Source organism: Tachypleus tridentatus, chromosome 13 (assembly GCF_004210375.1).
Source record: "Tachypleus tridentatus isolate NWPU-2018 chromosome 13, ASM421037v1, whole genome shotgun sequence".
NCBI lineage: Eukaryota > Metazoa > Arthropoda > Merostomata > Xiphosura > Limulidae > Tachypleus > Tachypleus tridentatus.
In genome coordinates this window covers 53,650,765-53,665,455 of record NC_134837.1, presented here as the reverse complement: position 1 = coordinate 53,665,455, position 14,691 = coordinate 53,650,765, and the positions used below count along the sequence as shown (strand labels likewise).

Genomic DNA, 14,691 nt, shown 5'->3' with positions numbered 1-14,691 from the left:
TCATTTAATACAAAATATCTGTAATCAATTTCTTTAAATCATTATCTATATTTTGATATCCTTACAAAGCTTAAAATTGCTTAAAAAAACCCAAAAACTACATGTAAATGTTAAGCAACAGATTTGTCTGCTCAAGAAGATGACTGACTGGTAACTGAAAGACTGTGTCTAATAAATGGTTTAAAAATTGTATTGATCTAAAAAAATGCAAAATAAATAATTTATGCAATTTAATAATTTTTTGAGGAGTTCTTTATGAGGATATTGATGTTTCTTTGAATAATCATTCTGCAGCAATTTGAAAAAAGTTCCCCAATTTGTCAGCAATAAATTTATGGACACAGAATGCCAAAATATGAAGTTTAATTCCCCAACAGAGTGCACACAGCCAACTATGCAGTTTTGTGCTAAGAAATCAACAGCAACAAGAAAACTTTATAAAACCTGCAAAGTACAGTACACAAAGTAACATTTTCCCCCACTGAATTTTTTTTCTTATAGCTACTTATCTCTTCTCAAAAAATAGCTTTCCTTAACTAGTGCTGGTTTCTGTTGGCACAAATTTTAAATGCATGCCATTAGCCTTCAACCTCCTGCTTCTGCATAACCACATATAAGTGATTATGCAGCAGCTCTCCATTAATAGAAGCATGACACCACTCCTATTATAAGTATCACCCTCTTCACATCTGCATTCATGAATCACTTTGAGATTGCTCAAAAGACCTACACCATATATCATGAGAAATGTGAGAAAAGAGACATATCTATTGAAAGCACATTTTCAGCATAGAGAAACACCAACTTCCAATATGATATCTTACCTCTTCACACATAATAGCTAGATTACCATACTGAACTAGTGAAGGGCCAATAAAAAATCTTCCTTTAGGAAGTGCCCAAAGACAGACCAAGAGGCATGAAGTCAAAAGAAAAAATACTATGCCTCAGCAGGAGGCTGCACCACATCTGATCTAGGTATACTCTTCACTCTTTTATGACAGTGTCCCAAACATAAAAGTTGGAAAATATAAAAGAGTCCCAGGAATATGAATGAGACTTATGGGTTTCAAGTGGCTAAGTGCAATGGATCATATTGATAATTCAACCTCACAAAACACCAGGTAGTATCTGGAATGATACATCAGATCCATGGTAGGTAGAAAATCACCTGCCTCTTCACTTTTAAATGGGAATTGGTAGGGAAAACGAGCTTCTATACCAAAATCCATCATCACTCACATGCATTTCCAACACAATTAACCCCAGATCTGATGAGAATCAGCCTACAGACGATTGTAGAAAGGTGGAAAGTCCTGGTGGGATGACATCTATGGTCTAAAACCTGATGGTAATGGGTATAGTAATCCCAATCCATGGGAGGAGGAGGATATCTAGCTGTACACAAGTGAGAAATGTGCTGCATCCAGCTTCAACCAACACCAAATGTGCTAGGAACTGACATCCAGCCTATGGTAGGAAAATAGACAACAAATCTGGAGTGCATCTTCAATACAAAATCTAGTGACAGTAAGAGCATTTGTCATCCAATCCACAGTAGAAGGATGGATACTAGTCAGTACACATGTCAGGCTTATTTATGTAGCTGTAGTATCTCAACCAATACTGGACCCACTAGAAATGTACATCCAGAGAATGAAAGAAAGGAGAAATGACATGGTAGGAATAAACAATCGGGCTAAAAATATAGACATCTACAGAAAGACACTGTCCTACTCTAAACTTATGATTCACCAATCCAGAGGACATGACTCCATGGATCACCACCATTGCACTTAGGAAATGGTAAGTGACAAGTACTCCCACATTTGAACAGAAGAAAGGGGAAAAACGCATTGAATAATTCAAAGGACAGAATCACTAGAAACAGCATGATGGCATCTGAAAGTGTATATCAAATTTGCAGTAGGAAATACTATATGCCAGCAATACCTGCAGAGTGCCACTGCCATACTCTCAACTGAGTGATATGATTTATCACTACAGAGGACATCCTCTATGGACCACCACTGAAAAAGCTAATAAGTGATAAGTACTCCCATATTCAACTAGAAGGAGGACAGCATCACCAGAGACACTGTAATGGGGAGATCTTGATATCCTATATTAAAAGTAGAGCTACCATATCAATGGAGTCAATCAACTAAAAGCAGGTGGCATCTGGAATTGTACATTAGGTCTGAAGTAGGAAGAGACTCATTGCCATAGAGCAGCAGAGATGGGCATCAATCTGTGTCTGCTTTACTCATGTTAGTCAAAGAGTATATACCTTGGGATGAACATATTAATGAAGCAAAAGACACTGCAGAGAACTATTAGCATTCCTACAGAATACCTCATCTGATGTGCATAACCCAAACCTGAAACATAATTATTTAGTCCTAGATAATAATAAAATGGAGACACACAACCAACACCTCACAGCATCTGGAATTGCATCTCAGGTTTGTCATAAGAAAGGCTACAATGTAACTGACAATAAATATGTTGCAGGATGGAAAGTGTCAATCAAACAAAAAGTACACCCAGTTAGGCACCACTTGTTACAGAATGGGATCCACAATACAGTAGTGAAAAAGATCTAAAAAAAAGTAAAAGTTAAAAGGAAAAAAGTAAGTTTTCACAACTTCAAAACAGGAAAAATTAATAATCAGTTATGACGAGAAAACCCACTTGTAAACCTGACAATGACCAAAGAAGGTTGAAATGTTGTTCGCTCCTCTACATAAAAAAAAAAAATTCTTAACCCAAACCAGCTGTTTTTACATATATATGAAAAATTAAATAAATAGTAAAGGAAAATTAAGTCAGTAGTACAATGGAAAAACTGACAAATCTTTGAGTAAAAGTTAGCATGTCTGTACAATTCTACTGCCAACTGAGAAGTGATTAACAAGTGCATATGTGAAGACGGTACTAGTTATGATAGGAGTAGTGTAATGCTCCCTTTAGTGGTGAAATTCTGCATATCATTTGCATGGGAATAAGCAGAAGTGGGAGATGGAAAATTAATGGTTGGTAGTCAAAATATCTTATTTTGTGAATGGTAGTTAGATATCTTATTGGAAAGTACCATCTTAAATATATTGGGTCTGTTTACTTTATATCAAATTATTTCATTTTACATTATCATTAATTTTTCTTTCTTCAAAGTTGATTTTATTTAGTAATCCACTATAGGTGATTTTACTGTAATGATTTCTTGTTATTAATTGCAAAGTTACACAATGGACTATCTGTGCTCTGGCTGCTAGTTTGAAACTTGATATTTAGCATCATAACATTACAGCTAAGCTGCTGGGTGATTTTACTATACTATCTATGGGTAAATATTTTCTTTTAATTCTTTGTACGTGAAGTTTCGGTATATTTCTAAGTCTAATGACTAACTCTGGAAAACAAAATAAAACTCTTGGTTATTACATAACACTGTCCTTAAGAGACATCTTATAAACAAAGATATTTCCGTGGACTTTCTCCAAGTATAAAAAAATTATGAAAAACAATTATCAACACTTTATTTTTATTCTTTAGACACATAAGTAAACTACAAATATTTGAAATACTTGCCAAAAATGTTTAAAATAAACACTACCAATGTAAGTAATTACCTGTAGGGGAGGTATAAAAAAGTTTCATTGGAACTGATAAGTAAACCACTACAATATAGCAAATCAGTTTTGAATGAAACCTGCAATTACCTTCATTATAGATCTCTTGTGTTGGAAGAATGGCTTCATTCCCATCCAACGAAGTTTCATTACCAGTTCAGTGCCAATAATAAAGAGGCTAACTAGCTCCACAGAAGCATGAATCTATGTCATAAAATCTGTATGTATACATTTATTGACTATTTAAGTTACCTGCTAGTTTCCAATTTCACTTCTCAGTTACACATATTATATTGCTTGTTTCTTTTTTTGGACATATCACATAATGCAGTTTACCACTTTGATGACATTTCTGTCCATTCTTGACAAAACAATAGCAACATAAATAAGAGTAAATATAAACAAAAAAAATAAGCTTTGCCCATTCAAAATCCTGAATTTATACTGATTAAAAAACATAATGAAAATAGTAAAATATTAATATCAGTTTGTGTTCACTTTAACAATTTCTTCAGAAAAATATCCTACTTGTAGAATGTCTATGTCATACATGTATCTGTCTCGCATCTTAATTCCAAATCCTATTAAAAACGTCTATACACCATGTTGAAGAATTAATGATTTTCATAGGAACTACCTATTGACTCTCTTTAGAAATCATTAGCCAAAAGACAATTCCTGAAGAAAGTCAAATGCTAGCTGATATTAACCATACATGTATGGCATTGATGTATTAAACCAGCCCTCATTTCCTGAAAGCTATACATAACAATGTTTACTATAATTCTGAATTTACTAACTGTACCTTCAAATAATTTTGGCAAGCTTTTAATAAACATTAGAAGCATGTGTATGCAAAAAAAATAGTGATTTTCAACTGAAGATTTGTTCTGTGAATTTAATGAATTTAATTTTCATATTGAAATTCATTTCCTCTTACAATTTTCTTACTTCATTTGTTTAATATCTTAAACCTTCTATAATTTGATGCCAAGTTTATTGAAATATATTAATAATAAACTTGCTTAATTACATTTTGAATTTATCTATTAAGATATCATGACACATGTGCTTTTTGACACAGGTTTAAAATCATCAACATTCCAATGTATTGTTCACCATTTTTTAATATTACAAATTCTTGTTCAGTTTTACACCTCACTGAACAGGAAAATCATTGTTTCTCAAAACATTGAGATACAAATGCATTTTTATCTGTATTTATTTAACTAGTGTAAACATTTCTCAGAAAACTACCATATTATATGAAAAGCAATATGTAAGCAATTTTATACTGGTAGACTTAAAAATAAAATGCCACATAAATACTAGTGATATTATTTCTAACCTTAATGATTTCTTGTTTGATAATTTTTATGTAATATTTTCAAAGCTTAAAAAAGAAACATGGGATTTTGTACCTAGTAACTTTCATTGTACCTCTCTGGATTACACATTTTATAAATCAAATAAGCCATCATAATGTATACAGTCTTTCCCACGTGCATGCCATTTTTGTTGCATGTGCAAGTAAGTAAGATGTATACCAAAACCTTTCTTATCCTAACTTCAAAGATAAAAATATATCTGAGAATTATAATTATAAAAATATGTATCATTCAAAAACTTTGTTTATTTAAATAACAGCAGTTAGGTATGTCACTAGCACAGAACAATGGAAAAATTCATTAGGCTCCCTCTCTTAATATCTATTTATTCACTATACAACAAATATTATGGCAGTGAAGTATGATAAGTATTATTTTCATTAGTCTTATTTTAAAGGATATTAGAAATAACTTATCACAGATTTGACAGAATACCAACCATCATTGAAGAATTTATTAAAAACTGATTACTGTTCTTAAAGTTCGAACATTCTTTACTATCATTTTTTTGATTCCATTACTGAAGAAGTAAACCATGGAAACAACTATTGATTACAGAAAGTTTAAAAGTGAAATTTTTCAGAAATCACCAAATTTGCTTTTATAGAGACAGTATCATACTTGTAATGTATTTTATTTACTTCCAATTCATAATGTACTGTATTAAAGTGCAATGGGCTTGATCCATATATCCATGGTGAATGTGGAATTAAAATTGGAAGTGTAACACTCCTCATTTCCACATCAATTTACAAATTATAACCATTACTTCTATGTTCACTCAAGTTCAGCTTATTAACATAGATATTTTAGCAGTCATATAGTTGTGTTCATTTCTGACATACAAAAATAGCATAATATTTGTTCAAATTGTATTACATTGCTCCAACTGTTGATCCATAAATCAAGCATCTTTAAGGCACCACTGTATCCATGCACAATTTTTAGCTTTCCCTACTTAATGTTGACAACTATGAAATGAATTAGCCTTTTCTTATTTTTTCAGTCTTATAAACATGAGATTAAAAATGTTTATTATGAATTGTCTGATACTGAATGGCCAGTGAAACAAAATCATTTAAACAAACATCTGGAAAACTGCCTATAATTATTCTGGGTACAGAAAAAGTTTCTTCATGAGCAGTCAGAGCTCCTTTATTTATTTTTTCTTTTGCTATGACCTCAGGCTAATATCAGGTGCTAAAGACCTGTATGCATGTTGCAATGAAAGGATAAACTACAGCCACAGAATTATGAAGAATAACAGTGTTAAAAAATAAATAATTCAAAGGCTAAATAATTTGTCTTTATGCTCCTACAAAGTAGTGCTACATGTAAAGAAAGAGGAGAACATGTACTCAAACTCTGTTATGACTTAAAAATAAAAACTGAACACAATCTTCATTATTAGTTTTTAAATTTTATCCTGAGGTTGCTGTTACTGCAAAAAACTATTAATTATATGGTCTTGTGAAAAAAATACAAACTACTTCCTGGTTCTTATCGATAGAATAAATAGAAAATGTTATTCCAAATTAATCAATAAATAATGATTGTAATGTTACAAAAACTTAGGTTGTTTGTTTCTGTAACTTTACAGTTATCTATTTTTACTTTAGAATTTTACATTTTTTTGTCACAGTTAATAATGGGTAGTGATATTTACAAGGTTAGTTAGCAAGAATGTATGAATGTTTATTCTTTTGTAATATGTGACTGATATAAATGGCAGAAGGTCAACTTATTTGTAATCCAAAGCCATATACAAATAAAATAAAAACTGTCATCACAGATCCAACTCATCAAATCATCATTATCATTTGAAACCATTTTAATTATATGCTTAACTTACACTTAACATGTATTTCAGTTGCATATCACTATGCATTAATAATATTTCATCATAAACTACAGATGTTACCCAAAGGTCAATGTAAAGCCAGGAACAGCTGGCTCCTCCACTAATGCAAGTCCTAACAGCATCACTGCAGCTAATAAGTCCAAACGATAAAACCATGGATTGTGTACTAAGAAGTATGCAGGCAGAGAATCATTACTTTGAGGATGGTAGTCAAACTTGTCATTATTTTCTCCTTCCTTTATTCACCAAAAGAACAAACAAACAAATAAATTAGTGTTACTAAATGAAATAAGCACAACAAAGTTCAAATCATAGTTCTTATGATAAAAATACACATTCCACAACAAAAGACACCAGACTTTCACCATCACTTATAACAACAGCAATGAGCAGCTCTAAGCTGGAATTTAAAACTCTATACAGATTCAATATGTATCAAAAAATTACTAGACTTAGGAAATCTAGCACACTTCATTCTGTATAATTACAACAGTATTATTAATATTCTACTCACCTGAAAATGTATTTTCAACAGATATTCACCCTCACATAAGTTTAGCTATTTTCCTCACCTCTTCCACATCATGCCAAAGAAAGTTATTAGCCAATAGCCTTGTAAAAACTCCCACCTAATTTCACAAGCACCATTACATGATGATGTCGTCATGCAGCGAAAACAACACAAAGACAACATACCTTCATGCACACTAACTTCCCCTATGAACTTACTCTTGTGAATCTTCATCCTTCAACAAGATAAGTAATAAATGTCTACCAGAAGTGGGAAGGATGGGTAAGAATGTGTATCTATCAGAAATAAATATTCAGTTAATAGAAATGTTAACTTCTGAAATAAATACTCATCTTTACACACAGTTGAGGTATAATCTCACAACGAGATGAAAGAGGGACTGGTGCAAAGACTACCAATGCAATCCTCCTTCAGAAATAATCTGAAGAAATCCCCTGAGGTATGACACCTGATAGTACATATGGAAAGATTTAAACATTTTTATAAAAATGGTAGAAATAAATTATCTTTATACTTCAGATAATTATAAAAGAATTTTTTATTTTAACCAGCATTTTACTTTTATAGCTTTATCAGAATTAGTACTTACAAAACATATGAGTCAACTGGAAAAATAACTATGTTTATAGTAAAACATATATAAATAAAATGGAAGAATGTACTGCTGTATGGACTAACCTTGATGAAGCTGCAACTGTAAAACATTGGTTAAAATAAGAAGTTCTGTTATAATTATTTGAAGCATAAAGGTTTGGAAAGATTTTTTTTCAGTACAGACCATGCAACAAGGGACCACAAAACATTGACAGAAAAGCATTGACAGAAGTCTGAATACCAGCCCATAAAATGCCCCCACTGGATAAATGAAATGGACAGCAAGACATAAATGGGCTGAATATGTTGAAATGCAACTCAGAAAATTCCTCATCTGTGAAGAGTAGAATATGTAATATGAATATTTGTAAATCTACCTTTAACACTCCTATGAAAAGTGGGGCCTAATAGGCCCCAGAGCAACTTGAAAGGTTATTAATATTAGGCTAATAATTTTGTATTTAAATGAAATTGCCATTTAAATCCATTAATGAATGGATTAACGAGATTCCCACTGTCCCTATCTACTATCTAGCAAAACCACAGCCAGGGGAATGGGCTTGGAGAAATCAGGATTAGAAACATCTTTTCGTAGGAGTGTTAAAAAAACTGAAAAAAATCTCAGGAAATTGAAGGATCCCTACAAATACAGGGTTGAAACTATCACCCTGAGAGGGAGTAAAGTGAGTCACATAATGCATGATCACATGTCAACAAATCCATCATTTCACAAGAAGAGTTCTGATATCATAACTGGGCAAGCTTCTTCAAATCTTTTAAAAGTTTTACTAAGATCTCTTCTTTCCTTCATCACATCCTATTTTGGAACATTTCTTTGGATACTTCTTTCTGGTGCATCATGTTGATAAAGGTAACCAGCAATGCTAAGCAGTCATTATGGCTATGTCAGCTGGATGATTACTATTCATTTCTGAATAACCATTAGTTAGTCTGACTTACACTGTAAATAGTTTTCAAATTTTATTTACATAATCTATAAAACCTCAAAATCTCCTAATTCAACATCAAAAGAGTTTTTTCAGTAAGACTATATTTTATCTGATATTTCTCTCACATAACATCACATAGTCTCTGACTAACCTCACAACTACCATAAAAACATTTGAAATGAATCTAAGTTACTTTTTTCTTTCCAGAATGAATGCATATTATAACTGAAATTTAGAATTATTTATCCTAAATAGCTTCAAGTTCATTACAGTTTACATCTGTTTTCATTTAATTTTATTGTTTCATTGATCTTTGAACCATGTCTTAACTTGAGCTATGTGCTTGCTGAGTAATTAAAAACTTTATTACACAGGTTTAGTAGTTAAGACATGGTTCAAAGATCAATGAAACAATAAAATTAAATGAAAACAGATGTAAACTGTAATGAACTTGAAGCTATTTAGGATAAATAATTCTAAATTTACAATCAAAGATTTGTGTTATGTAATGTACAAGAAGCTTGCATACATACTTGAATTACCTTTTAGTTTAGTTTGTATTTGTGATTCCTTAGCTAATAAGTTTCAAATATTTAATTGCCTTTATAACAATACAAAATACAAATAAAAACATGAAAATTGGTAATTATGTCAAGACTCTTTGCATTTTCTCTCTCAGATACTGACTAAACTTAACAATTCTAACAGTACTAGTAATATATAGTATTATTTTTATTTTTCAAATATGCAACCAAGAACATAAAATATTAACATGCAAAAAAATACAATGATCTGAAACTATTATAATTTAACCAGCTTTTTTAACTAAGTTATAAGTAGGTTATATTAATTCCCTTTCTATTTTGAGAATAAGTTAACTTTATACACAAATCAATAAACTATCTTTTTTTTATTGGCCAAAAATAACCAAATAACAAATGTCAGAGAGAATTATTACAATTTTTTAAAATAAGGATGTGACAGGAGAGCATGGCACATGGGTTTGACTTTCTGTTTTATACCTCCATAACGCAAAAAGACTGGATGCTATAAAATTGGAATAGCTCTTTGCAACATCTATACTATAAATGAGAAATTTAGATTAAACTCAGAACACCATGTATGGATAGTAACAATATTTAAAATAAACAATTCTAAGCAAACAAATGTCACTTGATACAGAACAGTGAAGACTGAGAACGTAATTAAGTATTTAATTTTGAAATTAAAACTTATTTATTTATTAACTAAATGTTTATTCCAAGTATACTGGATATATTGAAAATAAAGTAATTAAATTAAATTGCGAATGTAACTTTTAAATGTTGAAACATGCATACTTTGATCCCAACCCGTGCACATAGGGTTAATCTCATACAAATAAAATACTCTTCAGTTCTTTGTACCAAAATATTAACTTTTTTGCAACATGTCGTTTTCACCTCAAGATAAATAGCTGCCTCATTATAGTTCATTTCCCAGGTCTTTAAAAGATCCTCATGGTTACATTCTTCTAAAGGTGTTTGAAGCTCTCTGTATTTTAATGATCCATCATCACCATCATCAAAACATGTGCTTATTTGAATTGGAAAATCTAACACAGATACATGTGAACCTGAAAAGAAAAAATAAAGCAATTTGGAATATCTAGCACAAATACTATTAAATCTGAAAGAAATTTATTTTAATGCATTTATGAAGTAATCTTAAAATGTTCAACTGCTTGAAGCTCTGTGTACCATAATGGTACATCATCAATTAAACAGCTAATAATTGAAATAATGCACAAAGTGTATAAAGTGCATAATGTAGCCTTGATGCACACGGATCCCAATAAATTAGGATTGGTCTTGTACTTCAAAATGAATTTTCACACTGAATAATCAAAGCTACTATATTGTTTAAAGTGTTCAAAATAAGTAGTTTCCAGTTGTCCTAGACAATCAGTTCTATTGCTGAGCAACTCAAATGCACTATTCTGACGTCCATGCAGCATGACTTAACCTCATCACAGCCGAGCTCATACTGAAATGTTCAGAGTACTATATAAAGTATATATGCACCTTGTTCTGGTTTCCATGAAGATACAATCATCAAGACAACACTCACACACTGTTTACCCACAAGTGTTCTTTTTAATGTCTTACAAACCTGTCACAACTTAAGAGCAATAATGGATCCACCACACAGAAGATTTTGATATACCTCATTCTTGTCTGACATTATATTTTGCATGTTTTGGTACATCAGACATAGATGCTGTTTTTCATGTAATTTCATTTCATAATGATTGCAGCCAAGACAGACCAATTCCTAAACAAGTGATGAGACATTAAAATAATAATAGTAAAAAGAAAAAACAAAAATTTGTTTAAATAATGAGTTCAAACATTTCCAAGTAGTTCTTTTTTTTTTTTTTTCAAACAAAATTTTCTGATAGGTGGAGAGAAAAGTACTCTCACTAAAACAAATTTGTCCCAATTTTTCATATATTAAATCTGGTCACCTTACATTTAAGAAATAATTTCATGTATAAATGATGATAGGTTAACTTGTAAATATTTTTAGGCTCTTTGAATTTGTCTTCACTTACAAATACATTTGTATTTAGGCATTTTGTAATGTCTAACAAAACAATAATATTCAAAGTAAACTTTTGAGTATGTAGTACTGGTAGAAAACTGCAGTCTATGGTCATGATACATGGTAAAGACACAGTTAAAGGTTTAACAGAATAAAACAGAAAACCTAACTGCAGGTAACCTCTAATATATGCTTGACACTGTCAGTGCTTCTAATGGTTTCCACTAACAGCTCAGCTTATATGTATTATTCCTGTTTAACTAAACACAAAAACTACACTTACTATTAAAATGTGAACATGAATAATAAAATATACATATACTGCCAGAATAATGGTCTAGTTTTTGAAGATTCTGATAAGGAAATTAACTCAGAGTGAATCTCAAACCCTTAAGATTCTGGAAGCCTCTAGCAATTTTCAGATCACCTGCCATACAGGGACTGTAAAACTGAGATCCACTTGATAATTTTACAGGATTCAAGCCTTGCTGCTCATGCTGTGAACAAGAACAAAACTCATCAAAGGAAGCAGATTGTACTTGAGGCCATTAAATATGATAACCATGAAAGTTATAGTATTCCTACTACACCTGCACAGTGGGTATACCTAACATTGTTGCTTTTGTGTGGCTAAGACAGCTAAGAAGATAAAAAGCATTTCAAAAGGAAGGAATGATGAGGGAGAAATAATTACATACTAGGGAAACAGAAGACTGAGGATTAACCTTCAGTGAATCCTAAAAATGTATTTCAGGTTCCACTTCACATCAAACTGAAACTCATAAAGAATTTTATAAAATGATTGATTAATGATGTTAACAGTTTCAGATATCTTTCTGACAACTTTCCAAAAATCAGTGAAGCAAAAATGAAAGGGGGTATCTCTGTTTGGCCACATATTTAAGAAACATTGATGGATTATGATTTTAAAACAGTACTCAAATGGAAATAACTTGCTCCTTGAAAATTATTGAAACCGACTGTCAAAAATTTCTTAGGAAATCTCAGAGACGAAAAATATGTTGTGATGACTGACAATATGCTTAAAAACTATAGGAAAATAAAATTTAGGATGCCAATGAAAATGTGCTTCTTACACTCTTATTTAAATTTCTTTCCACATGATTTAGGTTGAGTGAGTGATGAGCACTGCCATCAAGATATTTCTACAATGGAACAGTGATATCAAGGATGATGGAATCCTGCAATAATGGAAAATTACTGTTGGTTCTTACAGCATGAAATTGAAAACATACACAAAGGCACAACAAGTCAAGCAGATATTTTAAAATGAATAATAATACCCCAATGAAACTTTTGAACATAAACTGAAAGTATTTTTAGTTCAATATACAGTAATACCCCATTTAGCAGTCGGGAAAGGCTCCTATGAACAATACTCTAAAGGAATCAGTTCTAAACAGGGTCATTTTAACATCACATATATTGAGATATGTAACTGAAGGCTTTCTTTCTTACCTGTGAATGATGTATAAGTGCTTTATTTAGGTACTGGAAAATTTAACATAAATTACTCATTACAATATCATCGTCACAGAAAAAAAAGCAAGTTTTTATTAGCCTTCAATCTTGTTTAGTTACAGAGCCATCAAACAGAAAATAAGATCCTTCCTGTCACACCCTTTTTGTTAGGATTTGTTGATACATGTAACTCTTTCTTATGTTTATGACTATATTAGTTATAACCAATAGAGATGCTAGGTTTTGTCTATCTAATTACATATTATATTACATTGTTTTCAATACAGAGATTTGTAGATTGCTTCCTAATAAAATATTTTTCCCCACAAGATTTATATTGTATAGGTGGATGACATTTTTACAGTTTATATTGCTTTGTTAGAAATGCTAGAAACAAACTGTGATAGTTGTGGAACAATGTCTATTTTTGCACGTTAATATTGTAAGTTCTTTGTTTTGCATTATCTTATTGAATAAAAATTTAGTGGATTACTACTGTTAGTATGAAAAAGTAGTGTTCAGAGTTGTAGATATTCATAATTTATTTATTTCTTATGAGAAAAAATAATCTCAAGTAGAAAAGAGCTCTATAATGAATCAGCTTAACATGGTACGACATTACATGGGATCTTACTGTACAATCTTATTATACTAATTGCTATTTTAAACTATTATTATTATTGTGTATTGTTTTTGAACATTTTTAAAGCAAATGTTATTTTCAAGATATACAAGAATATTTTTGAATACATTTATCACAACTCAGAAACTATCGTCAGTAGAGGTAATCAGTAATTATTAACAGGTATTTTAAAATCAGCATTCGCAAATTACTCAAAAACAGTTGCATTTTTTTCTAGTACTAGTAGCAGAGAAATTGTGTGTATTTTCTGGGATTATTCTACTAGTGTAAATTACACTTTATTGGAAATATTAAAGAAAAATAATGGATTTTATCTTGTAAATGCCCAAAAGTCATTGCAATTTTAATTTATACTGCGAGACCAAATCAAGGTTTTGTGCTTCGGCTTTCAGTTTCAATGCGTAAACAGAAAAAGAAAACAATGAAGCAAAACACCTACCATCTGAAAATATTTGATTCTCAGCGTGAGGTAGAGGTATACCTAACTCTGACTCTTGTCTCATAAAATTTTCTTTCTCTTCTTCGTAAAATTCGTTTTCAGAAACATCAGACTGAGAATCGTGTTCTAAACTTCTTTCCAAACCCACATCGTCATTTCCACATTCTGCCATATTTAATCGAAAGTAACAACCCAAAGATAAGTACAATATAGCGTACAACGTTCTTATCTCGTCCCTGTGCTCACTCGGATATTTTTTACCTTAGCACTGTGAACAGAAATATTGAAGCAAGTCCTGAAGTTACTATATTTTCTTTAAAAAGATGTTCTTCAAATACATTTCGAGCACTTTCTCTGTTTTACTACAACTACTTGGTTAATTTTTAATCATCAAATACCACTTACACACAAAACAAAAGCTAATAAACCTTACAACACTGAAATCAGTTATTTTAGCCCATGCTAACATTTCAATGAAAATGTATTAATTTAAAAAATAAAACATTGCCACTGGTTACTTATAACCACTTATAACATAGCTCAGATACTATGATAGTTCATTGCAGTTTCACGCTTAGATACAAACA

At 31.1% G+C, this 14,691-nt stretch overlaps 1 protein-coding gene across 1 annotated transcript in view; it reads right to left on the bottom strand.

Moving 5' to 3' along the window:
• Nucleotides 1–14,691, bottom strand: part of LOC143236011 (two pore calcium channel protein 1-like) — a 91,874-nt gene extending 77,183 nt beyond the window's left edge. The window contains 5 exon segments of the mRNA XM_076474203.1: nucleotides 3,723–3,836; nucleotides 6,942–6,955; nucleotides 6,958–7,117; nucleotides 10,400–10,572; nucleotides 14,105–14,691. Coding sequence (XP_076330318.1) covers nucleotides 3,723–3,836; nucleotides 6,942–6,955; nucleotides 6,958–7,117; nucleotides 10,400–10,572; nucleotides 14,105–14,276 — 633 coding nt within the window. The 5' untranslated portion in view covers nucleotides 14,277–14,691.